General features: G+C 47.9%; 1 protein-coding gene across 1 annotated transcript in view; it reads right to left on the reverse strand.

Moving 5' to 3' along the window:
• Positions 1–10,333: 10,333 nt before the first annotated feature.
• Positions 10,334–21,664, reverse strand: part of CFAP36 (cilia and flagella associated protein 36) — a 61,543-nt gene continuing 50,212 nt past the window's right edge. The window contains exon 10 of the mRNA XM_063918197.1: positions 10,334–10,688. Coding sequence (XP_063774267.1) covers positions 10,602–10,688 — 87 coding nt within the window. The 3' untranslated portion in view covers positions 10,334–10,601. The remainder of the gene's footprint in view (positions 10,689–21,664) is intronic.

Genomic DNA, 21,664 nt, shown 5'->3' on the forward strand with positions numbered 1-21,664 from the left:
CATCCCCAAACCAGATTATCCCTTCATAGGGAAGATGCTCCAGTATTTCTCGGAGTCAGTGCATACCTCTTGTAGTCGCACGGCAGCATGCTGCAATGTTCTAGAAAAGACCCAAGGAATATCCCATTTCTCCCCAGGGTAATTATATCGGATAACAAGGTAACCGACCATCTTTGAATACAAGTACACCCCCATGCGCATGTAATGCAAATATCATCAAAGCATATAATTAAAATTATAACTTAGCTTCCTGTATACGATCCTTGGTGACAGGGCCCCGTGTAGACCAGGGGTAGACATTCACTTTATTCTATCCACGGCGGGAGAAGAATAAACACTCAGACTCCTCGTGAGGATTCGAGACCATCTTCCCACGGCTGACCTAGGGCTTCATCAACAGAGCGACCAGCACATGAGAAGGAATAACTTTACTTCAGCATTCATAACAAATTGTAATAATAGGATTTTGGTACTTACCAGGTAAATCCTTTTCTTTGAATCCATAGGGGGCACTGGAGTACTCTTGAGATATGGACGGCTTAGCAGAAACAAAGGCACTGAATATTTAAATTTAGAACTCTCCACCCCTCCATATCCCAGAGTACCTCCGTGTACGACCTCAGTGTTTTTTACTGAGCGAACAAGAACTATAGAGAGGTTGACAATGGAGAATTCCTATCACATAACGGACAACAACAAAGTTGACCCATAACGTTACTGTCAACTAAACAGTTGACACCATAACCGATAGACCCTTATAATTTGAACCAATCGGTGAAAATGTGTTACCATAAGCTCCTCTGAGCTTAATACAACCCAGGTAAAACTGCTCTGGGTGGGCGTCCAGTGCCCCCTATGGATTCAAAGAAAAGGATTTACCTGGTAAGTACCAAAATCCTATTTTCTTTTTCATCCACTAGGGGTCACTGGAGTACTCTTGGGACGTACCAAAGCTTCCCTCGTGGGCGGGAGAGCTGTTTGACACCTGTAACAGTAGGCGGCCAAAGCTAGATGCTGATGCCGCAACCGTTTCATAACGTGTAAACGCGCACAAACGTGTGCACTGAAGACTATGTAGCCGCGTTGTAGATGCTCTACGACCAACTGGTCATGACATTCCCACAGAACCTGTGGAATGAGCTATTACTGACGTAGGCGACTATAACTTAGCCTTAAAGTAAGCCTGACTTGTAGTCATTTTTATCCAACTGGATAATGTCTGCTGAGAAACTGGCTAACCCCAGTTGGCAGCATCATAGAGAACAAACAACATATCCGTATTACGAACTGTAGACGTTCGGGACATATAGACGCGTAATGCGTGTACCACATTCAGAATTCTAGAATGTGCTGTTAACACAGGAACCACTATTGGTTTATTGATGTGAAAAATAAGAAATCGGAATTCGTCCGAAGTTCTGCTTTGTTATGAGAAAACCCAAATACGGTGGCTTGGAATACAAGGCACCCAAATGTGAAAACAAAACCCTTGCCGAAGCTAAGGCTAGAAGAAAAACGTTTTCCAAGTGAGAAACTTAATCCCCATTTGTTGTAAGGGTTCAAAATATGAAAACTGTAAGAAATCTGAACCCAGCTTCAAGTCGCATGGCGCTGTAGGTGGGATAAATGGAGGCTGCACTTTGATGACACCTTGTAGAAAGGTGTGTACCGACGCAATAGAGTCAAAAGTCTTTGAAAATAAATTGACTACACAGATACCTGCACCCTTAGTGCAGATAAACGCAGTTCTCCATCCCACCCCGTCTGTAACATAACAGAATACGGGTAACTTGAAAGATGATGTCGGAAACTTCCGAGCTTCACACCCACCTATATAGGCACACCAAATTTTGCAATAATGAGCTGCCGTAAGCGGCTTCCTAGTTCGTAACATGGTTGGTATAACCAATACTGTAATGCCCTCGTAACATGGTTGGTATAACCAATATTGTAATGCCCTATATCTTTCCTTAAGAGGGCGTCTGAACCACCACCCCGTCAACCGCAGCCGCGGTACATAGGTAAATAGGGGTAAAAGAACGGTCCCTGTTGTAACAGGTTGGACGTATTATGAGCGGGCAAAGATCGTGTGCGAGTATTCCTTGGAGATTCGAGAAGCAAGCTCTCCGAACCCCATGAGATATCACTAGTATGACTGTGACGTAACTGTCTTATGATCCGTTTTAGCAACGGAGAGAGCAGCGGAAAACGGTGGAGCCAGATACACGAGGCTGTATGACCACACGAATGTGAGAGGCTCCCCCGCCACTGCCCTTGTGATCTGTCGTTCTGTACACATACTGAGCGTTTGTAATTGTGGCGAGATGCCATCATGTACACCTGAGGGTAACCCCCCCTGTGGATCCACATGTGAAACACCTTTGGATTTAATGCCCAGTTTCCTGGATGAAAATCCCGACGGGTGAAATCATCTGTCTAACAGATGTCCACTCCCGGAATGAACCCCGTCGACAACATCACCTAATGGTGTTCTGGGCAATTGAGGATTCGAGCTACCTTCCGCATTGCCATGCGGCTTCTCGGTCCTCCCTGGTTGTTGTGTATGTAACTCCCGTTGCGTTGTCTGACTGCACTTGGACTGAAAGCGAAGCATGTAGTGCATTGTAAATTGCACGGAGTTCCAGGACATTTATAGACAGCAATCTGTCGTGATCCGTTTTAGAACCCCTGTCGCTGACCTTTTTAACTACAACTCCTCAACCTCTGAGACTCTCGTCCAGAGTATATACACCCTCGGCCCCCTGTGGGAAACGCGAATGAAACCCGGGGAACTAAAGCGCTTTGAAAACACATCATTGTTCCTAATAGGCGAATACACCAATATACCGCTAGTGTGCGGGGCTTTTGCACTAATTGTACTAGATGGTATATTTGTTCTTCCTGGTGTAGTAGGTAAATTTCTTTGATTTACCGTATTTATAATCATACCTAGGAATTGAAGTCGTTCAGACGGAATTAGATGCGATTGTTTTTGAACTTGACCTGCCACCGTGGTGTACGTTAGTAGCGCAAGTAAGAGGAACCTCTGTTGAGACAGAGTTCTTATGATCAGATCGTATGGAACGATTGTCACCGCCAGGGCTCTGAGATGAGCTATCATCACCAACATCACTTTGGTGAATACACGAGGCGTTGATAAGAGGCCAAACGGTAGAACCTAAAAATGGTTAATGGTTGTGGCGTATTGCAACACGCAAGAACCTGTGATGCGGTGACCAAACGTGAATGGGTAAATACACATTGTGAAGATCAAGCGCAATCATGCAATCTTGTGGCTCCAAATATGCAAGTACTAACTGCCGTAAAACCATTTGCAACTGTAGTAAGCGACTTGCTGATTGAGACTGCGACGGAGCCCTCCGGCTTCGTTACCCCAAACAGAGGGGAATAAATAGCCCTGACTCTGTTGGTGTACCAGGTCTGGAAATAAAAACAGCTGAAACCAGCAGAGACTGAATGGCCACCTGGCAAAACGCCTAGCTTCGTCCGACAGAGGCAGTATGTTAAACTATGTAAATAGCGGATACATCCATGAGTGGATGTTTGGAAACCCGGCAAATGTAACGTATAAAGGCGCGCTTCCACAATTGGAAATTCTAGATGGCCTGAGAGGCCGTTAAGCCACTGGCTTGTTGACTTTAGCACCCTGGCGTTACCAGTCGTGACTGTTTTTGTACCACAGCCTTGAAAAGACTGAAGTCTAAAGGGATTAAACGTCGGCCAAAGTATTTTCGTTTTGATACCGGAGGCCTGAATATCAAATTTAGGACCAAACAACTTCTGGCCTTGTTTTGGTGAAACTAGCGACGATGAAAAGCGAGAATCGAGGTAACAGGTGTCAGCAGAAGCTTTACAGAGATACTCTGCAGCTTTTTTATTAACAGTGATCGTCATTGTTTCCATACATAGAGCGTCTAGTAACCCAAATGTATCCTTGTCACAGACGAATTCACCAATGACGGATTGTCCCACTTAGATGTGGAAACGGGTAAATAGGGTTAAATGTTAGTCAGATATTCTAAATAATAACTCATTGAAGATCTGTTGTTTATGAAAATCGACAGATTAGATGTTAAAGTCTACTTAGTCTCTGTAACAATTGAGACACTGACTTACTGGTTATTAGCAATGTATGGTTGTCAAAACCCCGCACTATCTGACTGCTGGTCTAATGTACCCTTCTCACTAGTAGGTATCGTTGTGAGAATTGACATATAATTGTCAGATTAAATTATAAAACCAGTTAAATTAACACCTTGGTACCCAAAGGGAAAATTGGACCTTTGGAAACACTGAGACTCCTTTGTTAGAGCTGGCGGAGTGACTTCCGAGACTCCGATCTTACCGCTCCTGTCGAGCGGAGTTATGCTTAACATAGGATCTAGGACTGACACGGCTTCCGGAGTGGAAACGTACAAACCAACAGAATTTGTGGTAGATTTATGTACAGCCATTGTAGTAAACCTTATATGTAGTCTGTGTTGGAGGCTTACCCTACAGACAGACACCACAATAGCCAAAGTAACAGACACTTGCACTAATTAGTAAAATGTTTACTTAAGGTGCGTAATATATATATATATATATATATATATATATATATAGCTATGGCTAAATACAGTTTACATGGGCCTATGTGAAACCTGAACCAAATTTCCCACTAACACCCCTGCGCCTCCGGTGGCGTAGAGATGTAGTGTAGGAATGTTCTGGAATTACCACTGGAAGAAACAGGAAACATGATTGAAAATGGCCCCCATGCCATGCTTACATTGAAACTCATAGGAGAAGTTACAATACCTGCTGCCACTGAGAATCACAGTCTAGTATACACTGATAAAAACACAGTCTAGTATACACTCACATGCAGGTTACAATACAATCACAGGCAGGTCATATTTAATATAAGCTCTGCCTGCAGTTATTATGTATTAACATCTTCTATAGATAATCTGTTATTATTAATAAATTCTATAGATAATATAGATATATATATAGACTCAACAGCCTATTACACTTGTAGCATTTGGCAGCTGCAGCCACGCAGTAATCTGCCAGATCCCCCACTCCCTCCCCCTTCCCTGTACTCCCTGTAGCGCTGTGTTTCAGCGGGGAGCCGGGAAGCTTATTGCAGGGAGGCGAAGGACCCAGAGCAGCAGTGATCGGCTGGCCGGAGCGCGGCGTCGCTAGGCAAGCTGCGCGGGTCTTTTTGTCCGAGACTCCGATCTTACTGAAAACACCGCTGACGGATCGAAGCTCTGTGCGGCGGGTCTCCCTGTGTGAGCAACGCTGGCGGTTGTGGCGTGCGGCGTGCGGGAGGAAGAATCGCCTGTTGGGGGACGGAGCGTGGAGCGTCTGAGCGGCAGACAGAGCACTGGTGTTACAGCGGTCGGCTTTACCCACGGACCCCACACAGCGGGACGGCAGCCTGCGCTGACCGTCCCGTTTCCCCAGCATACCTTTTGTAGAAAGGTCTGCCTTCATGCTGCGACGGGCTTCTATCTGAAAGCTCTGTCCAGCTTCTCAGATCATGGCTGCGACGGGGCTTCTATGTGTAAGCTCCGTCCAGCTGTTCAGGTGATGGCTGCGACGGGGCTTCTATTTGTAAGCTCCGTCCAGCTTGCAGTAGACAGTGGGCTGCCTGTGGCTGTGAGGGTGCTCTTTGTGAGGACCGACACGCCATGCGCTGCCTTGCAGCGGCACCATCCCGGACCCATGTTTTTATAGAAACTGGGAAGGGAAGTGTAAAAATTAAAAATGAAAAAGTAAAAATGAAAAATTAATAAAATCTTCCACAAAGTGTGGGAACTCCCACAAGCCGTTGTTAGTGCTTTGAGCACGGAAAAAACACTGAGGTCGTACACTGAGGTACTCTGGGATATGGAGGGGTGGAGAGTTCTAAATTTAAATATTCAGTGCCTTTGTTTCTGCTAAGCCGTCCATATCTCAAGAGTACTCCAGTGACCCCTAGTGGATGAAAAAGAAATAACTGTACACATTTAAATACACATATATACACATATACATCTTATATATATATATATATTTATTTTCTGTCAGGAACATCAGCGTCCCTAGTGACATTTATGTGTTCTGAATGTGTATGAACATGTACTGAATGCCAATGTAGTGGATCTAATCAGGAAACATTATGGCCGACATAGAACATAGTATTCGTGTCGACGACAGGGAGTGGTGACTGGGCAAAATAACATTTATGTGACCCCGAGGGATCTGAGGGAAACATATACCTAATTTCACTAGGACGCCCCCGCAAAATACTATCACGTCTGTGCTCGAGTTACAGCTCACTGCAATGTACCATACATATATACACCTACAGGTATAGGTCTTTTATATATTTTTACACCCAGTCATCATAGTTGGTGCCGACAGGGACACCCACATACTTCTGTGTTCCCCAAACAGTGCTTACTTTGGCAAAGCTTACCACTACTGACATGCTGACACTTAATCTCATGAATCAAGTACCATCTGGAGTCGGCACTGCCGACAGAGGGACACCCATATCTGTTTGCGGTAGATCACTCACACATGTCGACACACATGTACTAAACACCCACCAGCATTGCTAACATGGGCAGATTTCTGACAGGGAAACCACAGAAATTCTAACCAACTCTGTGTACACACGCACATTATATACATATATCTGTAGTGCCTCATAGGTTAACTATATTGCACTACATAACTGTGGGGCCCCCCCCCCCCCCACCCTCATTTTACACTGTTAGTGTTTAACAGTGTTTTGGCGGGCCCAGCATCTCTGTGAGGAGAAAATGGTGCTGTATAGAGTTGTGAGGGCTAAGCCACGCCCCCTTCTCGGAGTGCTTTAGCCCCGCTATCTTTCTACAGTTTTATACTGGCGGGGGTCTGTATACAGTGCCTATGCACTGTATATATCTTTGCCAGGGTTAAACTGTGAGGTATATTGCTGCCCAGGGCACCCCCCCTGCGCCCTGCACGCTTGTAGTGCCGCTGGTATGTGGGAGCAATGGCGCGCAAAGTCTTCTGCCGCCACTGAAGTCTTCTGTTCTTCTCATACTCACTCGGCTTCTTTCTTCTGGCTTTGTGAGGGGGGGTGACGGCGCGGCTCCGGGAACAAGCAGCTAGGCGAACCAAGTGATCAGACCCTCTGGAGCTAATGGTGTCCAGTAGCCTAAGAAGCAGAGCCCTTGAACTCAGAAGAAGTAGGTCTGCTTCTCTCCCCTCACTCCCACGATGCAGGGAGCCTGTAGCCAGCAGGTCTCCCTGAAAATAAGAAACCTAACAAAGTCTTTTTAGAGAAACTCAGGAGAGCTCCCCTAGTGTGTGTCCAGTCTCCTCTGGGCACAGAGTCTAACAGAAGTCTGGAGGAGGAGCATAGAGGGAGGAGCCAGTTCACACCCATTCAAAGTCTTATAGTGTGCCCATGTCTCCTGCGGATCCCGTCTATACCCCATGGTCCTTTTGGAACCCCAGCATCCTCTAGGACGTAGGAGAAAACCTATTTGGAAAGGCCCTTGTGAGCTAGGATGTTCCGCTCAACCTCCATGCCATCAAACAAAGTCGCTGTAAGTCCGGGTGGACGAATGGTCCTTGTTGAAGATCGCTTCTTAGTGGTAGAGACCAAGGGTCTTTGACGGACATGTCCAGAAGATCCGCGTACCACGCCCTCCGAGGCCAATCCGGGTCAATCAGAATTGCCTGGACACCTTGATTCCTGATTCGCTTTAGCACTCTTGGGAGCAATGGGATCGGAGGAAACAGGTAGACCAGCCGGTACTGCCAAGGCGACGCCAGTGCATCCACTGCCCTCGCCTGAGGGTCCCTGGTCCGCAAGCAATACCAGGGAAGTTTCTTGTTGAGAAGAAAAGCCATCATGTCTATTTGTGGGCAACCCCACCAGTCGATGATCTGGTGGTACACCAGATGGTGGAGTCCCCGACACTGCCATGGCCGACGTCCGAGAATTTATGTTCCCCATCTCCTTGAGGGAATCACAGAGGACATGGGCAGTGTCCTGAATGTGCTTCAGGAGAGTAACCATGGTAACTAAGGGCATATACCGAGGCTCCCCTCAGTTTGCGTGGCCCAAGAATGAATGGCATGAGTCATCCAGCAACCCGCAATGACTGGTCTTTGTGAAAGGCCGGCTGCAGCATATATAGATTTTGGGGGAGTCTCTATCTTTATAACCCCAGGATCCTTCCTAGTAAAGGAGCCCGGGGCAGACAGCACCACCTTCTTAGACAGACGAGAGGCTGAGACATCCACCCCAGAGGGTTCCTCCCAAAATTTTCTACCTGGAGGAGCAAATGGGAAAGTGCAACGTTTTGGACACTTGGAATTTTTTGTCTGGATTTTTCCAGGCCTGTTTGAATAAGTCATCTAACTCTGGAGATTCAGGGAAAGTGACATTGGGCTTGTTTTACACAAAGAAAAATGACTGCTGTAAATCAGCGTACTCTAGAGGGAGCTGTAACACATCCCTTATAGCCAAAATGAGGGGTTCAATAACCTGAGTAGAAAGGGGATCCAGGTCATCCCCATCATTTTGGATATCATCATCTGTATCAAAGAGCAGAGCAGGTAAACCACGCTTCTGGGGACCTGCATTAGAGAGAGGGGAGGGGGGGGGGGGGGGGGGGGGGCTGTGCATCAGCCCTAGCAGCTAAATCTGCAACAGCTTGTTGCAGTAGCTGTGTCTTCTGCACATTAGCGGTGAGCTGGGATGACATATCTGACATCATAGTTTTAAGAGACCCTAACCAGTGGGGCTCTGTACCCTCTCCCCTAACCTCTTCACTAATTTGTGAAGATTGACTGCATTGTTCACAGGAAACAGTGTCTTTAGATAATGGAGAGAATCTGGTGTGACATATACTGCACAGCTTGTGCTTACCCATATTTCACAGTAAGTACAAAAACATACACACACAGTTATGATGCAAGCCTGCCCTACTGTATGTGAGAGGAGACACAAAGAGAGGGAGAAACACAGCACACCCTGAGCTGCACAGCCCCAATGAGACTGTCGGCTCAGTAATCACAATAATACTAATAAATGCAGCCCTAAATATGCTCAGGATAGTGTACACAAGCGGCTCTCCCCATTAGCTACACCCTGAACCAGTTTCCGGCGTGACGGTGAGACAGGATGCGCAGTGTGTGTGTGCTGTAGATGGCTGCTGTAAGTAGAGGAAGGCGCCAAAACGCCGCTGGTCCCGCTCTGAGGAAGCTCTGCCCCCTCCGATGGCACCGGAGCTGTACATTAAATTTATACTGGCAAAGTCTCCAAATAAGCTTAAAACCTCATACAAGTGCTTAGTTAAGCAATTTTGTGCCAGTGTACTCACGGGGGATCCTAACGGGACCCCCCAGGGAGGGTCCCGTACACCGCGCCCGTGGTCAGCCGCACTTTAAACCGGGGACCCCCCTAGCAGGGTCCCCGGTGTGTCACAGATGTCACCTTCAGGCTAATGTTAGGGGTGCGCGGCGTGCTGCGGCTGTGACAGACAAGGCGCAGTGCCCCGCTGAACAAACAGCGGGGAATCTGCTCTGCACCTTGAAGGACGGTGACAGCCCCCCCCCCTTCCTTCCACACCACCACCACCACCTAACTCCCACGGCGCAGTTATACTGTTGCCCAGACAAAATACGTTTTAAATGAAATTGAAGAAAACTCACTGGAGCTGCAGAGATGTGCATCCTTTCCTGAGGGCACTTTTTTCTTAACTGCCTGTGGGAGGGTGTATAGAGGGGAGGAGCCAGCACACCCAGTTGAAGAAATTTAAAGTGCACTGGCTCCTTTGGACCCCGTCTATACCCCATCGTACTAGTTCTCCCAATATCCCTTACGGATGCTAGAGAAATTAATTTATTCTAGTTTGGAATAAAGCTGTAACATAACAAAATGTGGAAAAAGTGAAGCACTGTGAATACTTTCTGGATACAATGTATAACACATTTCTGGACTGCATCATATAAGCTGGGAGCCTGATGACTTCTGTGTTACCGGTTTAAGCACTGTTCTGTGCTTACATAGCTTAGCAAGTTGTCTGATCATGACCCCTATTCTCTGCTTTCCAAAGTAGGAACCACAAAATTTGTCTCAAGGTGATTTTCAATGAAGTGGTCGAGTCAGACTACCATCATTAATGTCTTTATTATTCTGCTACCCTATGAGGTATTACTACCCTATGAGGTGGTACCCTTCTCACTGGAATTCACCTCTCTAAGCCTTTGGAGATAAAAATTACTTTATGCATTTGGCTAGAGATTCTCCAGACAAGCTTTCAAAAGTATGGTCTCTAAGGTAAGATGCTGTAGCTTTATTGCTTGTGCGATGTATATAATTTAACTGTGGCTTACAAAAATACAAACACGTCTTGTGACAGTCCTTTTTAGGGATTAAAGGTTTTTGTGCCCACCTTCGGTTGCATGCTTCATTCCTTTCGAAGATGAATATTTTCCAGAGGCGGTGACTAAATATTTATTTAAAGGCATACAAAAAAATATATATGTGGTTAGCTTTGGCAATTGGTTAAATGAAAAAGGCGCAATGCAGTGGCAATTTCTCACTTATGAATTACTTCTTCTTTCAGCTTCTCGGCTAGCTGCTTCCTTTTCTGTAAATTCTTAATTTCTTCTTCTGTCATCTTTTGCTGCAAAATGAAAAAAGTAAATATTGAGATCTTAAAGACCGTCTATTTTCACATGTTACATAGATGGACACGTGGCTTGGTTAATCAAAACTCCTCCTAGCAGATGTTTTTAGAATACACACTGTTCTAGAAGACTAAATTGCTATGGCCAACTTGGAAAATGTTGAACACATCACAGTCCAAACACACAACTGGTAATGTTAAGATTTATCCTTCACAACAGAGGAGCGCAACCCTTTGCACCCAAAGCTGCATTCTTATGACACTAAAAATAAGATTTTAAACCTACCGGTAAATCTTTTTCTCGTAGTCCGTAGAGGATGCTGGGGACTCCGTAAGGACCATGGGGAATAGACGGGCTCCACAGGAGACATGGGCACTAAAAAGAACTTTAGGTATGGATGTGCACTGGCTCCTCACTCTATGCCCCTCCTCCAGACCTCAGTTAGAGAAACTGTGCCCAGAGGAGACGGACAGTACGAGGAAAGGATTTTGTAAATCAAAGGGCAAGATTCATACCAGCCACACCATTCACATCGTATAACATGGGATATACGAACCAGTCAACAGTATGAAACAAACCAGTATCAGTCCAAAACTGATCCAACTGAAACATAACCCTTATGTAAGCAACAACTATATACAAGTCCTGCAGGATGTTGTCCGCACAGGGATGGGCGCCCAGCATCCTCTACGGACTACGAGAAAAAGATTTACCGGTAGGTTTAAAAATAAGATTTTACTTACCGATAAATCTATTTCTCGGAGTCCGTAGTGGATGCTGGGGTTCCTGAAAGGACCATGGGGAATAGCGGCTCCGCAGGAGACAGGGCACAAAAAGTAAAGCTTTTTCCGATCAGGTGGTGTGCACTGGCTCCTCCCCCTATGACCCTCCTCCAGACTCCAGTTAGGTACTGTGCCCGGACGAGCGTACACAATAAGGGAGGATTTTGAATCCCGGTTAAGACTCATACCAGCCACACCAATCACACCGTACAACTTGTGATCTAAACCCAGTTAACAGTATGATAACAGCGGAGCCTCTGAAAGATGGCTTCCTACAACAATAACCCGAATAAGTTAACAATAACTATGTACAATTTATGCAGATAATCCGCACTTGGGATGGGCGCCCAGCATCCACTACGGACTCCGAGAAATAGATTTATCGGTAAGTAAAATCTTATTTTCTCTATCGTCCTAGTGGATGCTGGGGTTCCTGAAAGGACCATGGGGATTATACCAAAGCTCCCAAACGGGCGGGAGAGTGCGGATGACTCTGCAGCACCGAATGAGAGAACTCCAGGTCCTCCTTAGCCAGAGTATCAAATTTGTAAAATTTTACAAACGTGTTCTCCCCTGACCACGTAGCTGCTCGGCAAAGTTGTAATGCCGAGACCCCTCGGGCAGCCGCCCAAGATGAGCCCACCTTCCTTGTGGAGTGGGCCTTTACAGATTTAGGCTGTGGCAGGCCTGCCACAGAATGTGCCAGTTGGATTGTGCTACAGATCCAACGAGCAATCGTCTGCTTAGACGCAGGAGCACCCATCTTGTTGGGTGCATACAATATAAACAACGAGTCAGATTTTCTGACTCCAGCTGTCCTTGCAATATATATTTTTAATGCTCTGACAACGTCCAGTAACTTGGAGTCCTCCAAGTCACTTGTAGCCGCAGGCACTACAATAGGCTGGTTCAGATGAAATGCTGACACCACCTTAGGGAGAAAATGCGGACGAGTCCGCAGTTCTGCCCTGTCCGAATGGAAAATCAGATATGGGCTTTTGTAAGATAAAGCTGCCAATTCTGACACTCTCCTGGCAGAAGCCAGGGCTAGAAGCATGGTCACTTTCCAAGTGAGATATTTCAAATCCACCTTATTTAGTGGTTCAAACCAATGAGATTTTAGAAAATCCAAAACTACATTGAGATCCCACGGTGCCACTGGAGGCACCACAGGAGGCTGTATATGCAGCACTCCCTTAACAAAGGTCTGGACTTCAGGGACTGAAGCCAATTCTTTTTGAAAGAAAATCGACAGGGCCGAAATTTGAACCTTAATAGATCCCAATTTGAGACCCATAGACAATCCTGATTGCAGGAAATGTAGGAATCGACCCAGTTGAAATTCCTCCGTCGGAGCACTCCGATCTTCGCACCACGCAACATATTTTCGCCAAATTCGGTGATAATGTTGCACGGTTACTTCTTTCCTTGCTTTAATCAAAGTAGGAATGACTTCTTCCGGCATGCCTTTTTCCATTAGGATCCGGCGTTCAACCGCCATGCCGTCAAACGCAGCCGCGGTAAGTCTTGAAACAGACAGGGACCCTGCTGAAGCAAGTCCCTCCTTAGAGGTAGAGGCCACGGATCTTCCGTGATCATCTCTTGAAGTTCCGGGTACCAAGTCCTTCTTGGCCAATCCGGAACCACTAGTATCGTTCTTACGCCTCTTTGCCGTATAATTCTCAATACTTTTGGTATGAGAGGCAGAGGAGGAAACACATACACCGACTGGTACACCCAAGGCGTTACCAGCGCGTCCACAGCTATTGCCTGCGGATCTCTTGACCTGGCGCAATACCTGTCCAGTTTTTTGTTGAGGCGAGACGCCATCATGTCCACCATTGGTCTTTCCCAACGGGTTACCAGCATGTGGAAGACTTCTGGATGAAGTCCCCACTCTCCCGGGTGAAGATCGTGTCTGCTGAGGAAGTCTGCTTCCCAGTTGTCCACTCCCGGGATGAACACTGCTGACAGCGCTATCACATGATTCTCTGCCCAGCGAAGAATCCTTGCAGCTTCTGCCATTGCACTCCTGCTTCTTGTGCCGCCCTGTCTGTTCACATGGGCGACTGCCGTGATGTTGTCCGACTGGATCAACACCGGTTTTCCCTGAAGCAGAGGTTCTGCCTGGCTTAGAGCATTGTATATTGCTCTTAGTTCCAGAATGTTTATGTGAAGAGACGTTTCCAGGCTCGTCCATACTCCCTGGAAGTTTCTTCCTTGTGTGACTGCTCCCCAGCCTCTCAGGCTGGCGTCCGTGGTCACCAGGATCCAATCCTGTATGCCGAATCTGCGGCCCTCCAATAGAGGAGGACTCTGCAACCACCACAGAAGAGACACCCTTGTCCTTGGAGACAGGGTTATCCGTAGGTGCATCTGAAGATGCGACCCTGACCATTTGTCCAACAGATCCCTTTGGAAAATTCTTGCGTGGAATCTGCCGAATGGAATTGCTTCGTAAGAAGCCACCATTTTTCCCAGGACTCTTGTGCATTGATGTACAGACACCTTTCCTGGTTTTAGGAGGTTCCTGACAAGCTCGGATAACTCCTTGGCTTTTTCCTCCGGGAGAAAAACCTTTTTCTGAACCGTGTCCAGAATCATCCCTAGGAACAGCAGACGAGTTGTCGGCATTAACTGGGATTTTGGAATATTCAGAATCCACCCGTGCTGTTTTAGCACTTCTTGAGACAGTGCTAATCCCATCTCTAGCTGTTCTCTGGACCTCGCCCTTATTAGGAGATCGTCCAAGTATGGGATAATTAATACGCCTTTTCTTCGAAGAAGAATCATCATCTCGGCCATTACCTTTGTAAAGATCCGAGGTGCCGTGGACAATCCGAATGGCAGCGTCTGAAACTGATAGTGACAGTTTTGTACAACGAACCTGAGGTACCCCTGGTGTGAGGGGTAAATTGGAACGTGGAGATACGCATCCTTGATGTCCAAGGATACCATAAAGTCCCCCTCTTCCAGGTTCGCTATCACTGCTCTGAGTGACTCCATTTTGAACTTGAACTTCTTTATGTACAGGTTCAAGGACTTCAGATTTAGAATAGGCCTTACCGAGCCATCCGGCTTCGGTACCACAAAAAGAGTGGAATAATACCCCTTCCCTTGTTGTAGAAGAGGTACCTTGACTATCACCTGCTGAGAGTACAGCTTGTGAATGGCTTCCAAAACCGTCTCCCTTTCGGAGGGGGACGTTGGTAAAGCAGACTTCAGGAACGGCGAGGTGGATCCGTCTCTAATTCCAACCTGTACCCTTGAGATATTATCTGCAGGATCCAGGGATCTACCTGCGAGTGAGCCCACTGCGCGCTGTAATTTTTGAGACGACCGCCCACCTTCCCCGAGTCCGCTTGAGGAGCCCCAGCGTCATGCTGAGGCTTTTGTAGAAGCCGGGGAGGGCTTCTGTTCCTGGGAAGGAGCTGCGTGTTGCTGTCTCTTCCCTCGACCTTTGCCTCGTGGCAGATATGAATAGCCCTTTGCTCTCTTATTTTTAAAGGAACGAAAAGGCTGCGGTTGAAAAGTCGGTGCCTTTTTCTGTGGGGGAGTGACTTGAGGTAGAAAGGTGGGATTTCCCGGCTGTAGCCGTGGCCACCAAATCTGATAGACCGACTCCAAATAACTCCTCCCCTTTATACGGCAAAACTTCCATATGCCGTTTTGAATCCGCATCGCCTGTCCACTGTCGCGTCCATAAAGCTCTTCTGGCCGAAATGGACATAGCACTTACCCGTGATGCCAGTGTGCAGATATCCCTCTGTGCATCACGCATATAAAGAAATGCATCCTTTATTTGTTCTAACGACAGTAAAATATTGTCCCTGTCCAGGGTATCAATATTTTCAATCAGGGACTCTGACCAAACTACCCCAGCACTGCCCATCCAGGCAGTCGCTACAGCTGGTCGTAGTATAACACCTGCATGTGTGTATATACTTTTTTGGATATTTTCCATCCTCCTATCTGATGGATCTTTAAGTGCGGCCGTCTCAGGAGAGGGTAACGCCACTTGTTTAGATAAGCGTGTTAGCGCCTTGTCCACCCTAGGAGGTGTTTCCCAGCGCTCCCTAACCTCTGGCGGGAAAGGGTATAATGCCAATAATTTCTTTGAAATTATCAGCTTTTTATCAGGGGCAACCCACGCTTCATTACACACGTCATTTAATTCTTCTGATTCAGGAAAAACTATAGGTAGTTTTTTCATACCCCACATAATACCCTGTTTAGTGGTACCTGTAGTATCAGCTAAATGTAACGCCTCCTTCATTGCCAAAATCATATAACGTGTGGCCCTACTGGAAAATACGGTTGATTCGTCACCGTCACCACTGGAGTCATCGTCTGTGTCTGGGTCTGTGTCGACCGACTGAGGCAAAGGGCGTTTTACAGCCCCTGACGGTGTTTGAGTCGCCTGGACAGGCACTAATTGATTGTCCGGCCGCCTCATGTCGTCAAACGACTGCTTTAGCGTGTTGACACTATCCCGTAGTTCCATAAATAAAGGCATCCATTCCGGTGTCGACTCCCTAGGGGGTGACATCCTCATATTTGGCAATTGCTCCGCCTCCACACCAATATCGTCCTCATACATGTCGACACACACGTACCGACACACAGCAGACACACAGGGAATGCTCCTAACGAAGACAGGACCCACTAGCCCTTTGGGGAGACAGAGGGAGAGTTTGCCAGCACACACCAAAAGCGCTATATATATATCAGGGATAGCCTTATAATAAGTGCTCCCTTATAGCTGCTTTGTTATATCAAATTATCGCCATAAATGTGCCCCCCCCTCTCTGTTTTACCCTGTTTCTGTAGTGCAGTGCAGGGGAGAGACTTGGGAGCCGTCCTGACCAGCGGAGCTGTGAGAGGAAATGGCGCCGTGTGCTGAGGAGATAGGCCCCGCCCCTTTTCTGGCGGGCTCGTCTCCCGCTATTTAGAAAAATTAGGCAGGGGTTAAATATCTCCATATAGCCTCTAGGGCTATATGTGAGGTATTTTTAGCCTTTATAGGTAATCATTTTGCCTCCCAGGGCGCCCCCCTCCCAGCGCCCTGCACCCTCAGTGACTGCCGTGTGAAGTGTGCTGAGAGGAAAATGGCGCACAGCTGCAGTGCTGTGCGCTACCTTTTGAAGACTGCAGGAGTCTTCAGCCGCCGATTCTGGACCTCTTCTGTCTTCAGCATCTGCAAGGGGGCCGGCGGCGTGGCTCCGGTGACCATCCAGGCTGAACCCGTGATCGTCCCTCTGGAGCTTGATGTCCAGTAGCCAAGAAGCCAATCCATCCTGCACGCAGGTGAGTTGACTCCTTCTCCCCTCAGTCCCTCGCTGCAGTGATCCTGTTGCCAGCAGGAATCACTGTAAAATAAAAAACCTAGCTAAACTTTTTCTAAGCAGCTCTTTAGGAGAGCCACCTAGATTGCACCCTTCTCGGCCGGGCACAAAAATCTAACTGGAGTCTGGAGGAGGGTCATAGGGGGAGGAGCCAGTGCACACCACCTGATCGGAAAAAGCTTTACTTTTTGTGCCCTGTCTCCTGCGGAGCCGCTATTCCCCATGGTCCTTTCAGGAACCCCAGCATCCACTAGGACGATAGAGAAATCTTATTTTCTCTTACGTCCTAGAGGATGCTGGGGACTCCGTAAGGACCATGGGGATTATACCAAAGCTCCAAAACGGGCGGGAGAGTGCGGACGACTCTGCAGCACCGAATGAGCAAACATTAGGTCCTCATCAGCCAGGGTATCAAACTTGTAGAATTTTGCAAAAGTGTTTGAACCCGACCAAGTCGCGGCTCGGCAAAGTTGTAATGCCGAGACGCCCCGGGCAGCCGCCCAAGAAGAGCCCACCTTCCTAGTGGAATGGGCCTTAACCGAATTCGGTAACGGCAATCCAGCCGTATAGAATGAGCCTGCTGAATCGTGTTACAGATCCAGCGAGCAATAGTCTGTTTAGACGCAGGAGCACCAACCTTGTTGGCTGCGTACAGGATAAACAGAGCCTTTGTTTTCCTAACCCGAGCCGTTCTGGCCACAAATTTTCTATGCCCTGACCACATCTAGGGACTCGGAATCCTCCACGTCCCTTGTAGCCACAGGCACCACAATAGGTTGGTTCATATGAAAAGAAGAAACCACCTTAGGCAAAAATTGGGGACGAGTCCGCAACTCCGCTCTATCCACATGGAAAATCAGATAAGGGCTTTTGTGAGACAAAGCCGCCAACTCTGACACTCGCCGTGCCGAAGCTAAGGCCAATAACATGACCACTTTCCAGGTAAGATACTTCAACTCAACTGTTTGAAACGGTTCAAACCAGTGAGACTTAAGGAACCGTAACACCATGTTAAGGTCCCATGGTGCCACTGGAGGCACAAAAGGAGGCTGGATATGCAGCACCCCTTTCACGAAAGTCTGGACTTCTGGAAGAGAAGCCAATTCCTTTTGAAAGAAAATGGATAAGGCCGAAATCTAAACCTTAATGGAGCCTAACTTTAGGCCCAAATTCACTCCTGTTTGCAGGAAGTGAAGAAAACGGCCCAGATGGAACTCTTCCGGAGGAGCAGTCTTGGCTTCGCACCAAGACACATACTTCCTCCAGATACGGTGATAATGTTTCTATGTCACCTCCTTCCTAGCCTTTATCAGATTAGGAATGACCTCCTCCGGAATGCCCTTCTCCACTAGGATCCTGCGTTCTACCGCCATGCCGTCAAACGCAGTCGCGGTAAGTCCTGGAACAGACAGGGCCCTTGTTGTAACAGGTCTTCCCTGAGAGGAAAAGGCCACGGATCTTCTGAGAGCATTTCCTGTAGATCCGTATACCAGGCCCTTCGAGGCCAATCTGGAACGATGAGAATCGCCTGAACCCCTCTTCGTCTTATGATTCTCAGTATCTTTGAAATGAGAGGAAGAGGAGGGAACACATAGACCGACTGAAACACCCACGGTGTCACCAGTGCGTCCACTGCAATCGCCTGAGGGTCCCTTGACCTGGCGCAATATCTCAGAAGTTTCTTGTTGAGGCGTGAAGCCATCATGTCTATTTGGGGCAGACCCCACTGACTTGCATTCTCTGCGAAGACTTCCTGATGAAGTCCCCACTCTCCTGGATGCAGATCGTGTCTGCTGAGGAAGTCTGCTTCCCAGTTGTCTACTCCCGGAATGAAGACTGCTGTCAGAGCGCTTACATGACCCTCCGCCCATCGAAGAATCTTTGAGGCTTCTGCCATTGCCACTCTGCTCCTTGTGCCGCCTTGGCGGTTTACATGCGCCACTGCTGTGATGTTGTCTGACTGAATCAGACCCGGTAGATCCTGAAGTAAGGTCTGCGCCTGACGAAGGCCGTTGTATATGGCCCTTAATTCCAGAATGTTGATGTGTAGACAAGCATCCTGGCTTGACCACAGACCCTGGAAGTTTCTTCCCTGTGTGACTGCTTCCCATCCTCGGAGACTCGCGTCCGTGGTCACCAGAACCCAGTCCTGGATTCCGAACCTGCGACCCTCTAGAAGGTGAGCACTCTGCAGCCACCACAGGAGAGATACCCTGGCCCTGGGGGACAGGCGGATCATCTGATGAATCTGTAGATGTGACCCGGACCACTTGTCCAGAAGGTCCCACTGAAAAGTTCTGGCATGGAACCTGCCGAATGGAAAACCATTTTCCCCAGCACTCGCGTGCAGTGATGTACCGACACCCTGTCTGGCTTCAACAGGTCCCTGACCAAGTCCCGCAGTTCCTGGGCCTTTTCCGTCGGGAGAAAGACCCTCTTTTGTTCCGTGTCCAGAATCATGCCTAAGAAAGGCAATCTGGTTGTTGGAACGAACTGTGACTTTGGCAGGTTTAGAATCCAACCGTGTTGTTGTAACACCCTCAGGGAGAGTGATACTTTGACCAGCAACTGTTCTCTCGATCTCGCTTTTATCAGGAGATCGTCCAAGTATGGGATAATTGTGACCCCCTGCTTGCGCAGGAGCACCATCATCTCCGCCCTTAATTTGGTAAAAATTCTCGGGGCCGTGGACAGCCCAAACGGCAACGTCTGAAATTGGTAGTGACAATCCTCCACCACAAATCTCAGGAACGCCTGATGAGGTTGATAAATGGGGACATGAAGGTATGCATCCTTTATGTCTAGAGACACCATATAATCTCCCCCTTCCAGACTTGAACCTGAACCTCTTTAAGTATAGGTTTAAGGATTTTAAATTTAGAATGGGTCTGACCGAACCGTCCGGTTTCGGGACCACAAACAGGGTTAAGTAATAGCCCATCCCCTGCTGCAGCCGGGGAACCTTGACCACCACTTGTTGGAGACACAATTTTTGAATTGCTGCTAAAACTACCTCCCTCTCTGGGGAAGAAGTCGGCAGTGCCGATTTGAGAAACCGGCGAGAAGGCACCTCTTCGAATTCCAGCTTGTACCCCTGGGAAACAGTGTCTATTGCCCAGGGATCCACCTGAGAGTGAACGCAGACTTGGCTGAAAAGACGAAGACGTGCCCCCACTGGAGCGGACTCCCCCAGCGGAGCCCCAGCATCATGCGGTGGATTTAGTAGAAGCCGGGGAGGACTTCTGTTCCTGGGAACTGGCTGTAGCTGGCAGCTTTTTCCCCTTGCCCTTACCTCTGGCAAGAAAAGAAGATCCCCGAGCTCTCTTGGATTTATGCGGCCGAAAGGACTGCATCTGATAATGTGGCGTTTTCTTAGGCTGTGAGGAAACATAAGGTAAAAAAGTTGATTTACCAGCAGTAGCTGTGGAAACTAGGTCCGCGAGACCTTCCCCAAACAACTCCTCACCCTTGTACGGCAACACCTCCATATGCCGTTTTGAGTCGGCATCACCCGACCACTGTCGAGTCCACAGCGCCCGCCTGGCAGAAATCGCCATAGCGTTTGCTCTGGACCTCAGCATGCCTATATCCCTTTGAGCCTCTCTCATATAAAGGACTGCATCCTTAATATGTCCCAGGGTCAATAAAAAAGTTTCCTTATCCATCGTATCCATATCAGCAGATAAAGTATCGGTCCACGCTAGTACAGCGCTACAAACCCAAGCCGACGCTATCGCCGGTCTGAGTAATGTACCGGTATGTGTGTAAATTGACTTCAAGGTAGTTTCCTGCTTGCGGTCAGCAGGATCCCTGAGGGCCGCTGTATCCTGAGACGGCAGCGCCACCTTTTTGGAAAGGCGCGTCAACGCCTTGTCCACCCTTGGGGAGGAATCCCACCGTATCCTGTCCCTGATAGGGAAAGGATACGCCATAAGAATCCTTTTGGGAATCTGCAGCTTCTTATCTGGAGTTTCCCAAACACTTTCAAATAACTCATTTAATTCAAAAGAAGGTGGAAAAGTAACCTCAGGCTTCTTTTCTTTAAACATGTGGATCTTAGGATTAGGCACCGTGGGGTCATCTATAATATGCAGCACATCCTTTATAGCAATAATCATATAATGAATACTCGTAGCCAATTTTGGCTGCAACCTCGCATCATTATAAATCGACACTAGAGTCAGACTCTGTGTCGGTATCTGTGTCAACTACCTGAGAAAGCGGCCGCTTTTGAGACCCTGAAGGTCCCTGTGACATAGGGAAAGGCAGGGTATGACCCTCTGTGTTGTCCCTGGACTCTTCTTTGTCCAAACGTTTGTGCAATAAATTCACATTTGCATTTAAAATATTCCACATATCCATCCAGTCATGTGTCGGCGTTGCCAACGGCGACACCACACTCATGCTCTAGGGGAGCCTTCCGCTTCAGACATGCCGACACGCACGTACTGACACAACACACAGTCAGGGAAAGCTCCATCTGGAGACAGTTCCCCCACAAGGCCCTTTGGAGAGACAGAGAGAGTATGCCAGCACACACCCAGCGCCAATAATCTTGGGAAAAAGAAAAATAGTACCCAGATACAGCGCTATTCACTGCGTCCAATTCCCCCCCCCCCCCCCCCTTCTTTAAAACCCCCTGTCACCGGTGATCAGCAGGGGAGAGTCCGGGGAGCCAGCTTCTCAGCGTGTGCTTGAGGAGAAAATGGCACTGGTGAGTGCTGAAGGAGAAGCCTCGCCCCCTCAGTGGCGGGCTTCGGTCCCGCTCTTTCTTTAAACTGGTGGGGGCTCTGCAATAATATCAAACTGAGTAATTATATTCCTAAAAGCCAGTGCTGAGGTCTA

This window comes from Pseudophryne corroboree, chromosome 4 (assembly GCF_028390025.1).
Source record: "Pseudophryne corroboree isolate aPseCor3 chromosome 4, aPseCor3.hap2, whole genome shotgun sequence".
NCBI classification, from domain to species: domain Eukaryota; kingdom Metazoa; phylum Chordata; class Amphibia; order Anura; family Myobatrachidae; genus Pseudophryne; species Pseudophryne corroboree.